The 21895-nt window shown below is 33.9% G+C and overlaps 1 protein-coding gene across 1 annotated transcript in view; it reads left to right on the top strand.

Moving 5' to 3' along the window:
* The first annotated feature begins 1447 nt into the window (after nucleotides 1-1447).
* Nucleotides 1448-21895, top strand: part of KLHL1 (kelch like family member 1) — a 237967-nt gene continuing 217519 nt past the window's right edge. The window contains exons 1-2 of the mRNA XM_026867823.1: nucleotides 1448-1689; nucleotides 15252-15388. Of these exons, the coding sequence (XP_026723624.1) occupies nucleotides 1448-1689; nucleotides 15252-15388 (379 nt within the window). The remainder of the gene's footprint in view (nucleotides 1690-15251; nucleotides 15389-21895) is intronic.

Below are 21895 nucleotides of genomic sequence, written 5' to 3'. Positions count from 1 at the left end.
AAGGAAATGTTCCTTTCTGAATCACAAATTCATAACTGTTTCTGTTGAGGAATCATGGTTAATAACATTTTGCCAGTTTGGTTTCCTATAGACAGGTTCACACATACGGTAACAATACCAGCATACAAATATTTATTTATTTATTTATTTACGATACTGTATTTCATTTTAATAGGTGATTTTAAAAAATTATTCTCTTTATGCACTTCTCAAATTTTTTCCAGCATCAAGACCACAGATTTTTATGTTATAGGTCCATTAATATAATTCATAGAATATAGTACCTACTGAATTCAAACCTTATGTAATGAAACTGTTGAATTATTACTGTAAATTATCAAAATGTCTTATGTGATATCCTTAATAGTTATTTTTTTAATAGAATATATTAATTTTATTTGAATTAATTGTTAATTTTGTTTGATATGCTGAACTAAATTATGTCCTATGCTGCTCTTCTAGTGATTATGTAAGCTGTTTTGTATATATCTAGTTGAAGTAAAAAAAAAAAAAAAATCAGCTTCTATGAAATCCTTCATTTTCAGCACCACAAGATATAGAAAATTTTTAACTTTCATTTGAAACAATCTCATAACCTACTTGTAAAAAAAGAGAGTATCGCCTGTGTCGTGAATTATTTTGAAATATTAGCATTACTTTTCTCAAGGACCTGTGCTCGCTGACCCATTTTCTTATTTTCAGTAAAAGTCTGAAGCAGAAACACTGAACTGATTAAATTTAAACTAAGAATATATGGCTATATATTATGAAAAAATATTTACATTTTTATCCTGTTTCTGGATTGGGTTTTTTTCCTTATTTTTTTGAATTGTAGACATCATTAACTATGTTGGCTAAACTAATTTTTTATTAATGAGCCTTTTGGTTAAAAAGTAAGTACATAGTTTATCCTTGTGGAAATATTCCAAATTCATTACAAATTAAGTCAATTAGAGTTGTATTTTTCTTTCCTGAGTGATGTAAAATAAATGAGTATTTGAAGAAATTAACTAGAGTAGCCACTCTTAGCATCAGTGGGAAGGTCAGATTACTTTTTCTATTATTTCTTTATTTTGTGTGTTCATATTGATATTTAAGAAAAATAGTTTGTTTAATTCTGTAAAATAATTTTGCTCTAAAATGCTGAAAAAATAGAACCCAGTCATAGTTTAATAATGAAGACATAGCTATACTATTAAATTTAACATGAATATGTGAATTTCTGGTTTTTGTTCTTATTTATATTTTTAGTAACTTTATCAAAGAAGAAAGAAATATATTGCTTCATCATTGTGCTAAAAAAAAAAAATAAAAAAATTTCAGTGTTAACAGACTTACAACTTCAGTTGTCCCTCCCAATGCAGTGAGATTTTTCTATCTTGTACTTTTAGTGATGAGAACTGAGAAGGAGGCATTGATTACTTATATAAGATTCTGGATGCCTGTGATGAAGTCTAGATACCTGGTGACATCTTATCAACGTGGACTTTCCCTTGTGGTTTACAGGCTGTCAGGAGCCAGCCACCCCTTGCCACCCCCCTGTGACATGGATTCATGTAGCTCCGAGGAATTCTACCAGGCTGTTCACCATGCGGAGCAAACCTTCAGAAAGATGGAAAGCTATTTGAAGCAACAGCAGCTCTGTGATGTTATCCTGATTGCTGGGAATCGCAAGATACCTGCACATAGGTAGGACATAAGCATAAGATAGCGAAACTTCAAAAGTAAATATTTTGACGATGCTTATTTCTTAGAACAGTGTTTTCTCTGGCCCCTCGTGCCTTCTTCCCTCTTGCTTTAAGCACCACAAATAGAAGTGGCTTCAAAAGTTGGTATTAGAAGGTTGGGCCTATGAAGGGTGGGTTGTTTTTTTTTTTTTTTGGTACAGGTTTCAAAAGTTCAAGCAACACTCAACTAGCAAACTTACCGTGAGTGTGCCAAGCATTTTGCCCTGCTGTGGTGTTGTTCATATGTGAGGAGAATGGAAATTTCTGAAATGAGGTCCTGTACAGCTACACTGAACAGTGTCATTTTTAGCTTAAAATCGTGATACTCTAAGCCTGTCATACAGAATCTCTCTGACATTTATAGTACAATAATACTGAACACTGACTTCCATGACCTGTACTTTTGAATGAGCTGAAAAACAACTTAATTACTTTTAATGACAATTATAAGTATTAAAATTACAATGACATTATATTTTCTAAAATTCTGTAAGATTATCTGGTATTAAAACAGCCAGTATATATGAAAATATGCTTGAGTTTGGACTGTACTTGGAACTTAAAATAGTTATTCTTTATTGAGATTTTGGTTTTAGCTATAGATATAGATTTTAGTTTTAGCTATAGCCTTTGATTGGATTTTAGCAAATAAAAATCCAGTCCAGAGTTGAGATTAAAATACACAAAATACTTCAGAGTTTCCAGGTTAGCAAGTCTTTTTACATTTGAACTCTATATAAGGCTTCAAACTAAGGGTGACCTATTCCTTTCTTGTGCCATGGTTTCTCTGCTAAGGTACTAAATTCAGAACAGGACTATGGTTCCCCATCAGGAATACCAAAAAAACAGCACATGTATTGCTAAGTCATAAATTAACTCTTTCGTGTAGAGGAATACTATAAGGTCATCTTGGCAACTTGGACCTTACAAACTTTCTTCTGCCCTAAGTCAAGATGGAGACAGAGACCATTCTTTTTCTCTTTTACATAAAAGTTGGATATTCTATATTCCAGCTCCCAAAATAACAACAATTAAAAAAAAAAAACCCAAGAAAACCCGTGCATATGCAAGACTTCAAGCCAAAGCAACTGTTCAAACACACAAAAGTAAAATCAGACAGAAACCTTCATTAAAATATTTAAATTGCCCCAATAACTTCAATAAATGAGGAAAAAAATTCCACTTAAGCACTAACAAATTGATCTAGTTAGTTTGTAGCACATGTGAAACACCTTCCGCTTGGTTAGTAGTTGTAATGAATGTAGAAATGTTTCTGTTCTTCTTTCAGCATTTTTCATTCTTAAGACTTTGGTTCTACTCTCCTATCTTCCAAGAGCTGCTGGTTTTTCCTGTTCCTTCACTGCCTTCATATACTCATGTTCCCAGATGCCAGCTAAGTCCCCAGTAATTTCTACCCACTGATGGCAATTGATGCAACTCTTGGGTTCCAAGCTTTTTGCCACATTAAATGTATTATTCATCAGGCATTTTATTCACCCCAATAATTGTGGTCTGATACCATTTTTATTTATATCAACAAGATATTTCCTTTATGGGTGTATCAAGTACAGAGGGAATAATATTAAACTTCAGTCCTTCTGTCCCTCTGCATTTACAGTGTTCCAGAGCTGCAACATTTGCCTTAAGGTGCCTCCCATCAAAAAGAAAACTGGAGACAAAAAAAGGCTTTCTGATTTGTGTCCAATTTTCCATCCCTATACATTACTGATTTTTTTTTTTTTTTTTTTTTTTTTTTTTAGAAATAATGAGAATGTTCCTTCTTGACAGTTACTTGGCTTATTTTTGCTTTTCACATTTTTCGGCACAGATGAGGTGAAAAAAACCCCTCAACATCTGAATCTAAATTCTTAAACTAAAAGAAAAAAATACTTATTAGATACATAGAAATTTTCCACAGTTGGTATAATTTTCCCTGTTTAATATTAATTAAATATATACTTTTACCAGTATATTTTTTGCCTGTTTTGAATATTTTGGTAAACTTCATAGTTTGTAGTGGAGGAGACAGAAGAAACTATAAGTTTTGGGTTTTTTTAATTAGTTTAATTAATTTCCTCCACTATTTTTAAGACAGCTGTTCATATTTGTATGCCCACCTTTAAGCAGTAAATTTAATTTCATATTTTTCATTTCGATTCTATAGCATATCTAAATCCTTCTGGAGGTAGAAAAATACCTTAATAAGAAAACTGACCATGAAATAATAGCCAAAATCTTATTTAGATTTTCTAATAAACCTTCAGCCAACTTTACATTTAATTTTCTACTTCTTTGTGGTCTGCAGTTAAAAGACCAAATCTCAAAGTACTGGCAAAACCAACTGCTGAATTATGTAGATTTGAAAAGATTATGTTCTGGATAAAGTAGAATTTTGTTCCACAAGATAAAATGAAGGGTGTTCTGAATCTTCTGTGGGTTTTAATAGTGTTTATTCTATGTTGCTTTAGACAGATGTGGCTGGAAAGTCACTTTTTTTTTTTTTTTTTTTTTTTTTTTTACTCTGTCATTACAATCCTAGAACGTAATTTATTTTGAAAGAGATCTTCTACAGTCTGATTCAATTCCCTCTGCTCAAAGCAGGATCAAGCCCAACATTAGATTAGGCCATTGAGGGTCATACCCAGTTAATTTTTAAATATTGTCACTAGTGGAGGTTCCTCTCTTGTCAGCCTCTTCCAGTATTTGTTTCTCTTCACTGTCTTTAGTGATCCATCCTGTGACTTTTAGACAGATTTGCTCCATGGTTTTGTTGGTGAGACAAACCATACTGTAGTTAGCTGGATCTTTCTTCATAAGGGTGGACATGGAAATTTACTTTTCCGGTCTTCTGAAAACACCTGCAATTATCATGATCTGTTAAAGATAAGTGACAGTGGCCTTTCAGTGACATTGTTGAGCTCCCTTAACCATTGGTCCTTCAACATAGCCTTTCTGGTCCCAAGGACTGTCTAATTTACTTAACTGCAGGCTAAGTACATCTTCCTCTATTGCGGCGTGATACCCAACAGATCCTTCCACTAGGCAAAGGGACCTGAGAGGCCTGAAAGGAGACCATACTAAAAGACAAAAAAAGACTAAGCCAAAGAAAGTTTCTTGAGCAGTGGACAAAAATTTTCCATACTCTTCATTATGCTGTCAACATAATTACAAAACCCCTTCTTTCCCATCGCATCCCTTACTAACTTCATCTGCACCCAACCTTTGGGCTTCCCTAATTCTGTTTTTGTATGTTGTAGCAATGTCTGTATTTCTCCCAGCTCATTCATCCCTTCTTTCACCCTCTGTGTACTCCCTTTTTGTATTTGACTTCAATCAGGAGTCACTTCTGACATCCAGGGTTGTGATTTGCTATTAATTTTATTAAATTCTCTCAGGATCCTTTGTCTTAAATTCTCTTGCCTCATGGTTACAGCAGCCAAGTTTGCCATCAGATTTCACAGGTCCTTTTTTTTTTTACTGATTTCTCAGGAACAGATCCAGCAACATGCCTGCTCTAATTAAAGTTCTTACAAAGTAGGCTAGTCAATATTTTTTTTGCATTCCTGAGAACATATAAAAAGCCTGCTTGTAGGGAGCAATGCGTGATCAGTATTTGTGGAGTTCTTAAATTCCATACTTCATGATAGGTAGAAGTTTGGCAGAATAGTTCCTGTACAAAGTTTATAAAATCTTATCCTAGATAAAATGAACCCTCATTTAAAAATCCAGTTAAAACATATTACAAGCCATAGCTTATACTGAATAAGTTACAAATTAATAAATATAAAATACTCGAAATTGTTGCCTAAAATATAATGGTTCTCACATATTTTCTTATTTTTAATAGAATAATTTAAAAAATGAATAGATTTAATATGCTACAATATAGTACAATAAGAATCACTTTGAGAAGACTAGGGCAAAACTTTCTACATATTTCAGTAAAAAGCATGAAGGTGATACTTTTCTTTATTTTCCTCTGATTTAGAAAACAAAACAAAATAATAGTGTAAAAATCAAGCACAGAAAAAAATGTATTTCTAGAAAAGTAACAATTCAGTTAAGAAACGCTCATATATTGCACTGAATGAACTGAAAGACACCAAAAATGTTTATGCTGCTATTGGTTATTGTGTGTCTCTCCAGACCCCTCCACTATTCATAATCACTGTGTTATTTCTCGTTTCATTTCTGATAGTACTTGCTCATTTTTCCCCTCTTCTCCAATCACATATCTTGATTATGTCCTTTGCCATAAATTATTTGGTTGTTTAGAGTGAAGGCAGCTCACCTGAATTGCACTGGTTTTGAATACTATACTTGAAATACTTCCATTCTGCAGCTGCTGAATAAACATCAAAAATTCTGTGAAGAAAACAGCCAAAGTCAATGCAAATGATAGATAGACCTTTAAGATTTGCATCGGAGAGTTCATTAAAACTTCCAGCCAGGATTGCGTAAATGTTATAGGTAGCTCTAATTAGATTTTTTTCTAGGAGTGGTGCACAAAGCAATACAGGAACTCAATACGAGAGGAAGAAAGAACAAGAAAAGTGATATAAACATAGAATTTATCTATCCCTATTCAGTTAAACCAAAATGCTTTCATGTAACAGAGACTGAATTACAGTAAAATTTAAAAAAATAAATAAAACCAGAAAATTCAAACAATATAGGATTATAGTTACATTCTCAACTTCCTATTCTACCTTTCATTGCACTTGGTGAGAACCCAAGATTATGAATGAAAAGAAAGCAGAAATTTACTTTTGTTGTTGCAGTTTTAATATTGTCAAGTATAGTTGATTTTATAATGAGAAATCTGAGTTCTTTATTTTCTGTTTTCTCTTAATATCAAAGAAACATAGGCATTTGTATTCTTTCCAATACTGAAGATAAGGGTCAGAGGGAGACCTACCATGGTGGAAAAGGTAGCACAGAATGATTAGAAAAATACCACTTACATACAAAACAAAGGAATGCTTTAGTATGGGCTACTTAAATCTTTCTACAAGTATTTGGATGAAAAATGAAAAACTCTTTCAACACAAAATTTAAATTTTTCATCATGAATACTGAAAAAACTTCAACTGAAGCCTTTTTTTGACAGTCAGCTCTTAAGTCGTACAGCTTTTATTTACTATAATCCTGATAAATTTAATGAAACTCTTTCACCTAACTGTAATTTACGTTCTCTTTTTTAGTTCTCTAAGAAGAGGGATCATCTTTTTCAATGTATTTTGAATAGAGAGATGAAGTTTGAGAAAAAAACAGTATAAATAAAATGAAAAAAAAATTAATGCAGAAAATAAAGCTGAAAGAAGAGATGAAAGGATAAAGAACCAAGGAGACAAGAAAAGACAGTTTAAAGGCAGGGACTGAAGGAAGCAAAATACTCAGTACATAGCCCTAAGACTCAGCTTGCTTTTTGCATTAGTCAGTAACAGATGCTCAGGGAAAACACACAGTATAAGCAGTACAGCTGCTCTATGATCATTCCCAGATATCTGTAATCAAGGCTTGAGGAACTTCTTACATCAAACATTGCATCTAGACTGTGGTGTTTAACACAACCTACTGTCCATTACTTTAAAAACAAATTATTCAAGTAATATGTTTGGGACAGAATAACAACAAGAAAAGTTCCTTCTGATATCAGAGGGAAGGCAGCAAGGCAATTCAGATAAGCTTTGAATATTAACATTGATTGATAAATTCTTTAAATTCTTCTTTTTTTTTTTTCTTTTTTTTTTTTTTAAGAATAGTAGATAAAGAATATTTTCTGATACTGAGAATGCCATTAATATTTTCAAAGGAATTTTTTGATTTCCACAGTTAACTTCTCTGTTTTATTTGTGCCTTTTTCTGACATGAAAGATCTTAAATTTACATAATTATGTAACAGTTAAAGATTTTCATTTTGCACATGCAGAAATAAGCCTTGAGTTTTGAAGATAATTTCCGAGAATTTGAAGTTGGTTATCCAGTTGAGTTTTGGTTTTGATATGGCCATGTGTCTAATCTCATTGTAATCAGTGGAGATCTGTAGTTTAAGTTACCTAAAGGCCTGTGTCTCATTGTACTGTGTCCACCAAGCCACTCTGTCACAACCCCTCCTCAGCAGGACAAGGGGATGGAAATAAGATAGGAAAGTTCATGGGTTGAGATAAGGACAGAGGGATTGCTTGCTTACCAGTTACAGTCACAGGCAAAACAGACTTGACTTGGGGGAAATTAATTTAATGTAATGCCAGTTAATAACAGAGTAGGATAGTTGGAAATAAAAATTAAATTAAAATCTTCCTTCCACCCCTCCCTTCCCAGGCTCAGCTTCAGTCCCAACCCTTCTACCTCCTCCTTGTGAGTGGCACAGAGGAATGGGGAACGGGGATTGCGGTCAATTCATCACAAGTTGTCTCTGCCGTTCCTTCCTCCTCACAGTTTTCCCCTGGTCCAGTGCAAGGTCTCTCCCACAGGACAGAGTCCTTCACTAATTTCTCCATCATGGGTCTCCCATGGGCTGTAGTTCACAAACTGTTCTCGTGTGGGTCCCCTATGGGCCACAGGTCCTCACAGAAAACTTGCTCCTGCATTGGCTTCTCTTTACGGGCTGCAGCTTGTCCCAGGAGCCTGCTCCAGCATGGGCTCTTCACTGGCTGCACGTTCCTTAGGGCACATCCACCTACTGCAGTGTGGGATCCTCACACTACTACAGTGTGGTCCTCCAGGGGCTGCAGGAGGACAACGTGCTTCAGCATCATCTGAATCTCTGCTCCAGTGTACCAGGACCACCTTCTCCTTCTTCTCTCAACTTGGTGTCTTCGGGTTGTTTATCTCACATTTTCTCATTCCTCTCTCACAGCTGCTGTTGCACAGCATTTCTTACTCTTTCTTAAATATGGTCAAAGAGTTATAGTAGATGGGGTTTCATCAGACTGGTGGCCAGTCACCAGTGGTGTTCCCCAGGGTTCTGTTTTAGGGCCAGTGCTCTTTAATCTTTCTATAAATGATCTGGGTGCAGGAGTCAAATGTCTATTAGGTAAGTTTGTCAGTGATACTAAATTAAGAGGAGCTGTGGACTCCCTCAAGGGTAGAGAGGCCTTGCAAAGAGATCTGGACAGACTAGGGAGCTGTGCAATCCCCAACTGTATGAAATTTAACAAGAGTATGTATTTACAAAAGTGCCAGATTCTCCACCTGGGATGGGGTAGTCCTGGTTGCACATCCAGACTGGGGGATGAGAGCCTGTACAGCAGACCCGTGGAAAGAGATCTGAGTGTTTGGTTTGATGGCAAGTTGAATATGGGTCAGCAGTGTGCCCTGGCAGCTCAAAGGGCCAGCTGTGTCCTGGGGTGCATCAAGCACAGCAGAGCTAGCCAGTTGAAGATAAAGAACCACTTACTGTATTCACACTTAAATATCTGTGAGACAATGTAAGAATTAAAAGAAGATGGAACAAAGAAATAAGAGAGTGTAAACTCAAAAGACATGGTCCTCAGAGCAAGCAGGGAACATCACTTTGTGTAGATTACTGGTCTCACTTGTAGCTATGTGTTGTATAAGAGATTAAAATGGAAGAAAACTATGAGTAAACACAAAAAGGAAACTTTCTGGTTTCAGGCTTAACAGATTCTCTTCAAAATTCCATCCGCCTGTCTATAGGTTTGGGGAGGGAGGTTCTTTTAGTTTCTTGTTTGGGGATCTATTATTATTACATAGGTGTTCTAGACAAAATTGCCCTTACAAATAGGTTAGTTTATAAATATTGCTTAGATGGTCAGGGAAAACTGTTTATCATGTAGTTCTGTTCCATTTTTCTCTGAAATGAGATAAGCACACAGGACAGACTGTCAATATTAACAGTTACAATGGGAAGTATGAGGCAATTCTCATTAATTTAACTCCTACATACTCACTGATTTCTTTACCCAATAAATGTGAATTTCTAGTATGTTAATGAGCTAATCTGATGCTGCTGAATTATTAGCAAAATGATTACACTATAATAATGGTTATGAGTGGATGCTGAATCCCAAATTAAGATTATTTCCTGTTAACTGCACAGGAACAGCTTTCATTTACAAAGACTGGGGAAAGAAAATGCAGTATTTAGAATTTTGCCATGTGACTTTTGGCAGATGTTATATTTTCTTTTTTCTTTATAAAACATGTATTTTCTTTTTTTCAGTCTGGCAGTTACAAATGTCAAAGTGTGCATATATATATATATGCATTCATAAAGACAAAAATTTTAAAAAATCTGGAATTTTAAGCTTCAAATTCTGAAAAAAAAAATTCAATGAACAATGGAAAGATTCATGCAAAGCATGCTTTTGAGAAGTCAGCTGAATGCTTGTTACTATTGTGACAGTTGCTTTTGTGTACTGTACAGATGACTAATAGGTAGTCTGAGTTTATCTCTACTAATTGAGATCTATTATAGTCACTTAGAGCCTACAGATGCATAGATTAATCAAGTAAAATCATTCGACAAAGTTAGAACTGACAATTCATGGGTTGCAGTGGGATAGCATACATTACATATAGCATAGTTTTTATTTGTTGCCCTAATATAACACACAGTTCCTTTGCCTGTTGATTCTGAAAAAGTAAATTATTTCTGCTTTGAAGGAACAAGTAGTGACAATGTAGAAAATCAGAGTAGCTGACGGTTTGTTGGCAAGTAAGTCTGAGACTAGAGGAAAACTCAGATTTGAGAAGGAAGAGAGTTGTTCATGAACAAACCAGAGACAATGAGCAGAATAGACAATGATTGGCAGTGCGTAGTCTTCATAGGCAATAGAAAAGAGTAGCAGATGGTTTATTATTTTCCAATATTCTTTTACCAAAAGTAGATTTTGAGTTCCACATGTTGAAACATAGCCAGTACAAGCACTTCAATACTCACTGGTGAATGGTGTCTCAGGGTTTTCCAGACTAGAGGTGCTACCTCCCTACTACTGAATTGTACCTCCCCTGAATATATTGTCCCAGAGAGATTGAGTACAGTTTGGGTTTTGAGAGGAGAATAAACAAAATGTGAATCACGGAGAGACTCCAAAAAGTAACATGGACACTCTTTTAACCCAACCGTTACTGTGTTGTCACTTTGGAAATTCCTGAAAATTTTTCTGATCCTTAAGTTAGTCAATGAAATGTAAAGTGGCTGCTCTAATCCACAAGAGAAGGAGGGAAAACAGTCTATGAACAATGTCTAAAGGTACAAACTAAAGGAAAAGTTTGCAATATATGTGATCAATAGAATATTTTTGTTCTCTTCCTAGAGACAAGATAAGCAACATGATCAGAGAATCTGTTTAGAATTTTATGGATGATTTATACCTCATGGCTTTCTTTACATACTTAAAAATTTCAGAAGACGGAGGCAGTTACAGCAGTAACAAGCCCAAATTAACATTTCAGTGTCCTAACTGCAAAGGAAGAAAGGTAGATGGCAAAGAATTCTAGATTTGAAATGCTGACCAGATGACATCTGGAGGTAGAAGATACATAGTGGAAAATTTGTCAATAGAGACTGGATGGTACACATTTAGTGTTGATCTTAAGCAAAGTGATAAAGTGTAAGGAACACAATTAGTACATTAAGGATAATAAAATGAAACTGTTACAAAACAATGAAATTGTTAAAACATAGAATGGAGGTTTTGACAAGCAAAATTCCTCAAGACAGAAATAGCTTTTATAGCAAACACTTTTTACTTAGGTTCACCCAGTCCTGTAGGGAGTACAGAACAAGAAGATTTGGGTTTGTGCTGTATTACTGAAGCTGAGTTGAAAATGACATCATTTTCTACTTCATATGTATTAAAGCAAATTATAATAGTGTGTATGGGAAAGACTGAGTAAAAGAAAGAGAAAGATATGGTGTATCTTATTCTGAATTATGGACAAAATGGAAGTGGGTGATCCTAATTTATTAAGATCAGAATTCTGAGATAGGAGATGCCAAATTAAAGTTGACAAGCAATATTTGGTCTGAAAAAATTTATTGGGGCCTGGTCATCTTTTTTTCTATGGATCTTTGGTACTGAGCAGGAAACAGTCTGTGTACTTGACTAAATTTACTGTTAGCTATATTTTTTTCAAGTCTGTTATATGTTTTTCTCTATTTTGTAATCTGGTTGGGAGTCATCAAGAGATTTTTCCTTTTTTTGTGTAATTCTTTCAAGTGCACGCATGGATATACCTTACTATATGTTCTGCAAGCCTTAACATTTATGAAATCATGAAGCCTTCTTCATATATACAGAAAATGTTTGACTGCTGTAAGAAGAGCTGTAGAGCACCACCAGTGTCAGCTGGTGTCCTCTACAGAGCAACAAATCACATTTAAAAGCAACGAGTGTTAAACTCCTACATGCATTTACATAATATGCGTGGAGAAAAGTTTTGTTGTGCCTGTGAGTTTTCAGTTCATGTAGCATCCGAGACTTTACTCAGTTGTCAGTAAAACATTGTTAGAGCTTGCTTAAAGAATGTGAGTGATCAAGTTTTGTTTCTTTTGTTTCTTTTCTTCTTTTAATTAATAAATGTATCAACAATGTTGAAGGAATTCTGTATCAAATGTGTGTGAAAACAGTTGTGAAAATTGCAAGGAAATATTCTATAATAAAATAAAATCAAATCTGATATCACAGGATAAAAAAGTGAAGACAGGAATCAGTTATATTCTGTATTATAAACGAAACCAGAAATATAACAAGCTGAATTTAGTTATACTAAAGGTAGAAAAGTCCCTTAATCTGCAGAAAAATCTTTCTGGGTCCACAAACTCATTTTCGGCCAAGAGTTACCCGCTATGATTCTCAAGGATGAAAGAGTTTATTATTTATTCTCACTGCCAGTTGAAAAAAGATGACATCCTGAGACACCTGACCTTTCTTGATGAATAGGTCAGCATGGCTTTAAACTAAGATTTAAAGCTGTTTGAAGCCTTCTGAGCTACAAAAAGCAGCAGATCATTACAAATTAATCAATCCCTTTGATTTCTCACTTTTCATTTTCTATCTCAACACTGGGGCACAACTAAGATTTACAAAAATGTCACCTTTCAGAGTTAAGTGTAATTAGCAAGTTCCTTTCACTTCAATTCAGCCTGTGAAGAACTTCCCAAAGTAAAAGTTTGTGTCAGGAAATCAGTTAACTTTTTGGTTATATTCAGTTGATAAAACAGCTGATTTATTATTTGTGTTAACTACTGATTAACATAAGTGACTTTAAAAAAAATCCTCTTTATCACTCTGTTCAAAAACTTGTCTTGCTTGTTTAGGTGAGCTGCTACTTCACAGAAACTTTCTTCTCGCTTAAGCCATCTTTAATGTTTGGTGCAAAACAGTAGGGATAAACCTAAAACGGGTAGTGCTGAGGACCTGACATCTGTATTATATATTTTTCAGGGTTTTTCACTTTGGACTGGATCTTCTCTGGTCCTGCAAACTGAATCCTCATTTGCAGCTGGAATCCACTAGGAAGCTGCTTTGGATTTCCTCATTCCAGAATAATTCATGAGACTAATTTGGGAAAATCACATATTTTTTTAGAAGTTTGTGAAAGAGATGTAATCTTTCTGTCATGTATTTCCGGTCCTCCCTCTGTTTTGTTACCTTTGATTTGAGAATACATATAGGAGAAGATGATATAATAAATATTGTCTGAACATAAAGCATATAAATTACAAATATAAAACACTAGTGTTCAAAATTATTTCAGTTGATCATGAACTGATGTATTAAAAATGTTCATTAATTTGTCTACTAATTTTGATGGAGCGCTTTCTTTTTGCAAGTGACAAAGTTGAAGACTCATAGTTGAATTTAAATGGTAATTTGAAGCAACAGGTAATGTGAAATGGTCTCAAATGGAAATCTCATTCACAGACTTAAATTAGATCTCTACCTGTTTGTGAGAGACTGTATCTCATAGAAAATCATCAGTTTGTCACGTTTTTTTCCTTTTTGCTATGATTTTTTTCAAAAATCAACCACTTAACACAGTGAATAGTCACTTATAAATAAGTGATCAGAAAAAGTATTTGAAGAATCGTTGTAAAATTTTATTTATCCAGAACTGTACAGTTATCTTAGTTGACTAAATATACTATATATGCATGTGTGATGTTCAGCTGAGATAAATAAACACAGAAATAAATGTTTGTTAGTGGTGAATAAATAAATAAATAAATAAATAAATAAATAGTGAATTAGGCGTCTCTGCTGGTAGCAACAAATTTTATTTCTAATTTCAGCCTTTTGTAGCCATCTATTGTTTTTATTAATTGCATTAACCTAAATGTGAACTGTTTATGAATTAGAATCTTTAATTCTAAAATTCATGATTACTAGAGTTGAACACAACATGAGAAGTGATAGAACTACTACACCTAATTAGTCATTGCTCATCATTTGAGCCAGAGTAAAGATCACATATGTTGTCAAGCTGCCTTACTTGAGATAAAATATAGTATCTTAGAGCACTGTGAAATTATGAAGTCATTTCAAACTGTCGTATTTTACTTTGCTGTAGGAATGAGCTAAGAGCACAAAAACGATCAATTACCACAGGTTTGTTTGGTGTTTGTTTTTTGTTTTTTTTTTTTTTCTCTGGGACAAAATAGTTAACAATATACAAATAGATATATATTTCCTCTTGATTTTTGAGTTCTCCTGTTACGATTCTTGTGTCTTTTATCAGTGTGCTTACATATTATATTTTCAAATGAATCCAGAAATTTGATCCATCTTTTATGGAAGCATGTGGTACACTATACCTGTACCACATTTCTAGCTCAAGATCATCTGTGAATATTAACTCCTAACAAAATCATAATATTACTGTAGATGGTATTTAGAAGAATGCCTTAGCTTAAGTAATGACGATCATACCCGGTACTTGCTGTAATTTTGACTATCTAAATCAGATCCACAAACAAGGCATGCACAGTTTGTAAGTGTTTTGAAATTATTTTCCTTTGGAAATGCTTCTTAAAAATATGTTGCATTACACAATGATTTTTTTTTTTTTTTTGTTATGTTATTAATGAATAGCATGTTAAGCTACTAACAGTTTTACTGAAGGTAGAAGGAATGTGTGGTCACATGCTGTTAGTAAATGTAATAAAAAATAAGCATTTAAGAGCAATCAAGAGTACCTGTGGAGTATGAAATATTGTTGACTAATAAGTTCTTTTTGACTCTGAGAGGTTATCTTATTAATAATTGGGACATCTACATGACAGAAATTATCAGAAAGGCTGAGCACTAATTTCTATGTGTGCTTTATAGTCATATGTTGATGTGCCACTTGGTTCACATCAAAGGAAGCAGAACCAAATTAGAATTAAATGTCATGCTGTGTTTTGCTGCCTACACGCATTAATACTATATTGCTTCTGGCAATTTATATTTGCTATGAAAATTTGTTCTGTAAAAACTGTTTTTTATATATATATATGAAATTTTTAATACATATATAAATGTAAAAGACACGTTTCTAACTTTTTTGCAGACTTGTCCTCAGTTCTGTCTCTGATTACTTTGCTGCCATGTTTACAAGTGATGTTTGTGAAGCCAAACAAGAAGAGATAAAAATGGAAGGCATAGACCCCAATGCACTGTGGGATCTTGTTCAGTTTGCATATACAGGTATTGTAGTACATACATTATACTTCCTATAGAGAAAGACGTTGATAGTTTTGTTTGCATGACAATGAATTATATTTATTTTCTAAATAGATTTTCTTTTCAATCTCAATCCATCTAAAAAATTATTTACCATTTCTAAGGCTGAATTCAGATTGTCTCTTATCTCCAAACTGTTAAATATGTGAGGCTTTGTAAATAGAAGAGGACACTCTAGAAAATTATGTATTTTTCTCAATTTTCAAATACTTAAAAAGATTGCCTCATATGCATGATTAAGATTACAAGAGATCATTGAATGAACAGCTGTATTTTTTGAAGAATAACTCTATATTACTGTTTTAGCCCAATTTAAGTTTAAATAATTACATATATCTTTAAAATTGTAAATAATAAAGTATTTTTAAAATGTTCTATTATGAGTTGGATGTTGTCGCTTTCATTTCCTGTTAGAGGCTGGTACACTGTTTTGTAATGTAAACTTATGAATAACTCATAACTCAGAGTTAATAACTCAGAACTTCTTTCTGAATAGTTATTACATTTTAATGCATAATAAATTTGTATCCTTCTTAAACAAGCTGTTATGCACAATGTATCTGAAGTTCATTAATATGAAAGAATACTAAAGTAAAAAGAAAGTAATTAAAAGAGAGGAAATACCAATAATAATATTTGTAGACTGAATTTATCTCCTCTTGCCTATGAATCATGTAAGTATAATATACATGCTGTTTCCTATTTGTTTCCTAAAATACATCCTCACATTGTTTAAATTAACAGTATTTTATCCTGATGTTTCTATTGAATATTTGATTTTAGCTTCAATTTAAAATAGATAGCCCATATCCTGTAGTTTTGATTCTCTCTAAATACACATGTATTAATTTAATCATAAGTAGCTGTTTGCTTTGATATATTGAATCAGGATATGTGCTGTTTATGACATAATAACTTTACTATCTAATAGAAAACAGAAACTGCAAATAAACATAATTTAAAGTAAAAAATATTTTTTTTTCAGAATCATGTTTGAGAAATTCAGGTTCTAGGAATGTCAAACCATCTGCATTTATATAGTACTCTACACGTTCAAAGGGTAATGCATACTCCCTTCAGTTGTGGTGTTGCTGTTCAGGAATGTACATCATCCACAGGGTTTCAGGCTAAGGATCCATGAAGTGAAGAACATAGACTCATAGAACATTTCGGGTTGGAAGGAACCTTAAAGACCATCTAGTTCCACCTCCTCCCACGCCAGGCAGGGACACGTTCCACTACACCAGGTTGCTCAAAGCCCCGTCCACTGTGGCCTTGCACATTTCCAGGGAGGGAGCATCCACAACTTTTCCAGGCAACCTGTTCCAGTGACTCACCACCCTCACAGTAAAGAATTTCTTCCTAATATCTAATCTAAATCTACCCTCTTTCAGTTTAAAACTGTTGCCCCTCATCCTATCACTATGCTTCCCGATAAAGAGTCCTTTTCCTGTAGCCCCCTTTAAGTATTGGATGACCGCTATAAGGTCTCCCTGGAGCCTTCTCCAGGCTGAACATCCCCAACTCTCTCAGCCTGTCCTCATAAGGGAGGTGCTCCAGCCCCCTGATGATCTCTGTGGCTCTCTTCTGGACCTGCTTGAGCAGGTCTGAGTCCTTATTCTAGGGCCCTAGAGCTGGACACAGTACTCCAGGCGGAGTCTCACGAGAGTAGAGGGGGAGAATCACATCCCTCGACCTGCTGGCCATGTAAGTAGTTTGCATCATGCACAAATAGATACAGTCTGATTACTAGGTATGAGTTTAAAATGAATGGCACAGAAATACTGGGACAAAATCAAGAATTCCTTGGGTCAGAATTAGAAAAGGCCTTAGTGGTAATGTTAAATCATTTGTAAGAGGAATGTAAGAGGAAGAGGAGGTAAGAGGAAAATAAGGGACAGTGGTGTTCCCCTGGGAAGAAAACTGTGGAAATACATAAGTGCTGTGTGTTTCTTTTGCCTCAGTTTTCACTAAAAGATCATGTGCAAACACACAGCACTGTTAATATTGACCACAAAAGACAGCACATAGATTAAGAAAAGAAAGAGACATAGTAGGAAGCAAAAAAATACTTAGCCATCTTCAATATGAATGAAACTATATCACAACTTTATTGGCTATCTCTGAGAACTTTGGATGAGGTAATGAAAAACTAGAAAACACAAACTCCTTCCATTTCTGCGAAAGATTAAGATTTTCAGCTGCTTTATGCTCCTTGATTTGTCTATGTGGTGGTGACTCTCTTTATTATATGAGGTTGAAAACTTGGAGGTTTCTTCTTGGTATTAGGCAAATAAGGACTGGTCTTCACAAACGGGAAATCCACAGGTAGTATAATTCCACTGTTTTCTAATTTGCCTTATGTGAATTTGCATCTGTAATATTCTGTCTTTTAAACTGTCACATAAAGCTCAGACTACCTTAAAAATGGCAACATTATGTTCTATCATAATGTCACCTTGAAGAATTAGAAACTTAACGTGTTAACAAAGGTCTCTAATTTCTTTCACTTGCAATGGTAATACACCATTATTCTTTTCATTCTAAGCAATTTTGGAGACCAAATAAGACTTTTAAAATGTCTTCTTAGGTTTATTCATGAAAAGGAAACTTCACCAGTATTTGCCGACAATAGAAGAATGATGAGATTCAGGAAACATGAGTCCATTTTACATGCTAAAAGACAACATCTATTGGATGCCATAGACCATTCTGGTTTTGATTACTCTGTCTTGCATTTCTCTTCCATCAGGTTCTTCATCCTAATTTATTCTGATTTATCCTGATTTAGTCTCATCTTGTGCCCTTATCTCTTGAAACTCCTGTTAGATTATTTTTTTCTCTATTCCTTTTTTCTGCATCATGTCTTATCAGACTCCTAAATTTTTTAGCTACAGTTATGCTAGTAAATTAAACCGTGCTAGGGAACATTTGCAGGAATTGGAACACAATTATCTATATTGATGCTGGCGGTTTAAGCCAAATCAAACTAGCAGTCTTTCTTACAAACCTTTGGTGTAGCTTGGATACGGAGACTCGTCATAAATGTGGCCACCCCTGTACAAAGAGAAAAACCACTCAGAAGTGCTACGGACAATTCAGTGATAACTCACAGGCGATCAGGGAATTCCTAGAACATGGTCCCAAGCTTACTGAGTTAATTGAAATTGAAGACAATCTTTGCTCCTCGGTTAATCATTCTGTTTTCCTATTGTCATTGCCAGATCAAGACCTGTTCCCTCAAATTTAATTTTTTTTTTCCTTTCCCTTTCATTTCCACCATCTCTCATGATTTATCTAACTTCATAATTAATCTCTTTTCTTGTCTCTGATTCCTGATTTAGTCTAGCTCATGTTCCCTTTTCCTTTGAGTCAGTTCACTTTCTTCTTTGTGCTGCCTGGATGTGGGCAAGGGGAACACTGAAACGTAAATAAAAGAAATAAAAGAAAAATCATAAATAAAAGAATAAAAGTAAATAAAAGAAATCATCACTATTCTATATACAGCAGTGTAGCAGACAACAGAAATTCCCATCCAGCCTTTTAATCTGTAACCTGGAGCATACATACTCCAGACAGAATATCTGTAGTATTCAGCTGCCAAATTCCAATCACTGACTTGTACAGTATGTGAAAGTTTTCAGCAACTCGTGTCTGTGGCCAGCTTAGCTCTTTATTCTTTTACTGCAGGAATAACAAGCTATTCTGACAAATGGAGAGGTATTCATTCTTCTGTTTTCTTTTTCCTGTCACTACCTTCTTAGCTCAATGAGATTAAAGAAAAAATTAATTTCACATATACTTGCTGCTGTTAGAAGTTTTCCCCTGGGGACAACAACATTTCAGGAAAATACAGCTGAACATGGGCTAGTTTGAAAAAACTTAGAAGTTAAGAGCATTACACTGCAAATATTTTCAGATGTGATTTAAAAAGGGAACCATTTCCACATTATACTAACTTTTTAGAATCTAGTGAAAATATTTCCTTTTGACTATGAATCATACATATTAAATAGCGGTTCAAGAAGTGTAAAATATGTGTAACTATGAAAAGTATTACTATAGATAAAAGTAGCCTGTGCTGATACTAGACCCTTCAGTTCCATCAATAAAATCAAATACCATTGCAAAATATCAGAACTGGAGTTCAGTGAAGGGGAGGTGGTGTACATCAGAGACCTGAAGAAAGATTGGTATATTTGTCTGAGAGGAGGGTTGTTGACATCTGCTATATCCATCAGTACAAAACAAGGGAATAATATTAGTTCGGTAATCAGTTACACACAGCTTTGTGTATCTTCAATTTTTCCTTTTAGCTCATATTAATTAAAATATTTCTTACCTGTGCTTCCAGAAACATCCACACTCTTCCGAAAGGACATGATTTTCTGGATTGAATTTCTGGTCACTGTTCCATGCCATTTCCTCTAAATCGTTGAAATAGGAGATAACTCCTTTGTTCAAAACAACAAAATTATATTGTCTACTTTTAGAAATCATTAATAAATGTTCTTTCTTTGGTCCCTTTCTAAACACATTCTGTAACTGTGGCTGTATAAGCATCTGTATTGGCTCAGATCATAAATACATTAACTCAGAGACTTGCCAGTAATAGTATCTGATAGTAGATATCTGGTAGCATGATAAGAGTAATCATAATTTGGCTGGCATATCCTCCTAGCTTCTAGCTTTATGGAACATAATTTAATATTTTTTGTAGTCAGTGATCAAATGTGAAGTGGTCTAATCTTTTTGAAAGCATGTATAGTTTCAGCCTCTGCAGCATACTGTGGTAATGAGTTAAACTCTGTAAAATATATTTCCTTTGGTGTTTCCAAATTTGCTATCTGTTTGTTTGTTGGATTTTTTTGTTTGTTTTTTTTTGTTGTTTTTTTTTAATTTCTCATAGTTTCTACTTATGTGAAATATAAAAAATAACAAACATTCCTTTTCCCCTCATTTGTGCAGATCATTACTTTATCAGTTACTGTTGTACAGAGTAAAACCTCATTAGGCAGATTACTTACTAATATCATTAACAGCTTAAAATCATAGAACTGTGCAACACAGAGAGTAATGTTCATCCATTCCAAAATCAACATTTATTACCAACATATACAAACTATACTTAGACTTTCTTTAGCATAATTGATCTCTTTTGGACCAGCTGGGAAAGGTTGGTCACTGCTTGACAAGCCCTTTGATATCATCTTTTGTTATTCTAAAATATCAGTGAGAAGAAAAAACCAAAATCAAATGGCTAAACCATCAGTAAGATAGCTGAATTTTTATCATTTCAGTTCTGCAAGTCAGTGCATTTTGAATCTGGTCAGAAACACCCTAAGTATTATTAGGGAGGTAAAAATGCTTTGTTGGAACATATCTGGCATATTTGTATTCCGGTTATAAAGGAAGAAAAAATATAAGGGTAAAATATATAGATGTAAAAGATATATATATAGATATATATTGATATATATCACTAAAATATATATATATGTAGAGAGCAAATACATATACATATATTAAAAAAAAAAAAAGTTGCTACTCTATAAAATAAAAGCTACGTTTATTTGCAAATTGTCCCATTTTCATGATGACATTGTGTTTGTTTATTATCAAGAGCAATTTCTTGTATAGTTATTGAGCCTTTAAACATACCATGTAAAAAAATAGGTTAATAATATCTTAATGGAAGACAAAGTAGCTAGGTAGCAACACTAGTGAATTTAATTTAGGAAAACGAACAAGCAAACAAACAAAATCAACCAAAATAAAAGGTCTGTATTGTCTCTGCCAATTGTGTAAAGTCAGGATATTATTTACTTTTCAAAAGAAAATGAACATTTTGAACTCTAATCAACTTCAGGAAGAGCTTGCCATCTATGAGAAATCATCATATTAAATAAATCTAGTCATGTTTTTGAGGATATTTATATGAGTAAAGTTGGACAAATGCTTAAGTAAGATACAATGTTAATTTTTTTTTCTTACCTCACCCTTTTTTTTTTTTCTTCTTTTAAAAGAGTACTTTCAGACTTTTTTCTTTTATTCTTAAAAAAGAAAAAGAATACTACTCTGTTAAATAAAGGAGCAGAGTATTTAATTATATTATGAAAGGCTTTATACGATAGTCAATTGTCCTCCCTGTATCTCTTAAATAGGTAGATGAGAGTCATGACAGACACACTGTGAAGCTGGACTGTGTTCACTCATGTGTAAGCAAATAGACTTCTAAATAGTTGGCAAGGAACGATTACATGGTGACCAGCAGAACATTAAGTCCTCTACAACCTTGATAAGAGCCGTTCCTAAGTGAAGGCAGCTGTCCATCTAAGAGTAGTAACATGAAGACAGAAAATTAGACTGCCAAAAATACTTATTTAAAGATAGTAAAAGGTGTTAAGGTTTCTGTGAAGATTCAACATGACTAATTATAAAGTTAATATGATAGATGTACCTATAAAACAC

This window comes from Athene cunicularia (genome assembly GCF_003259725.1).
Source record: "Athene cunicularia isolate RWA chromosome 1 unlocalized genomic scaffold, athCun1 chr1_part1, whole genome shotgun sequence".
NCBI classification, from domain to species: Eukaryota; Metazoa; Chordata; class Aves; order Strigiformes; family Strigidae; genus Athene; species Athene cunicularia.
Note: the sequence above shows the minus strand (reverse complement) of the source record. Positions and strands in the feature narration are given on the sequence as shown.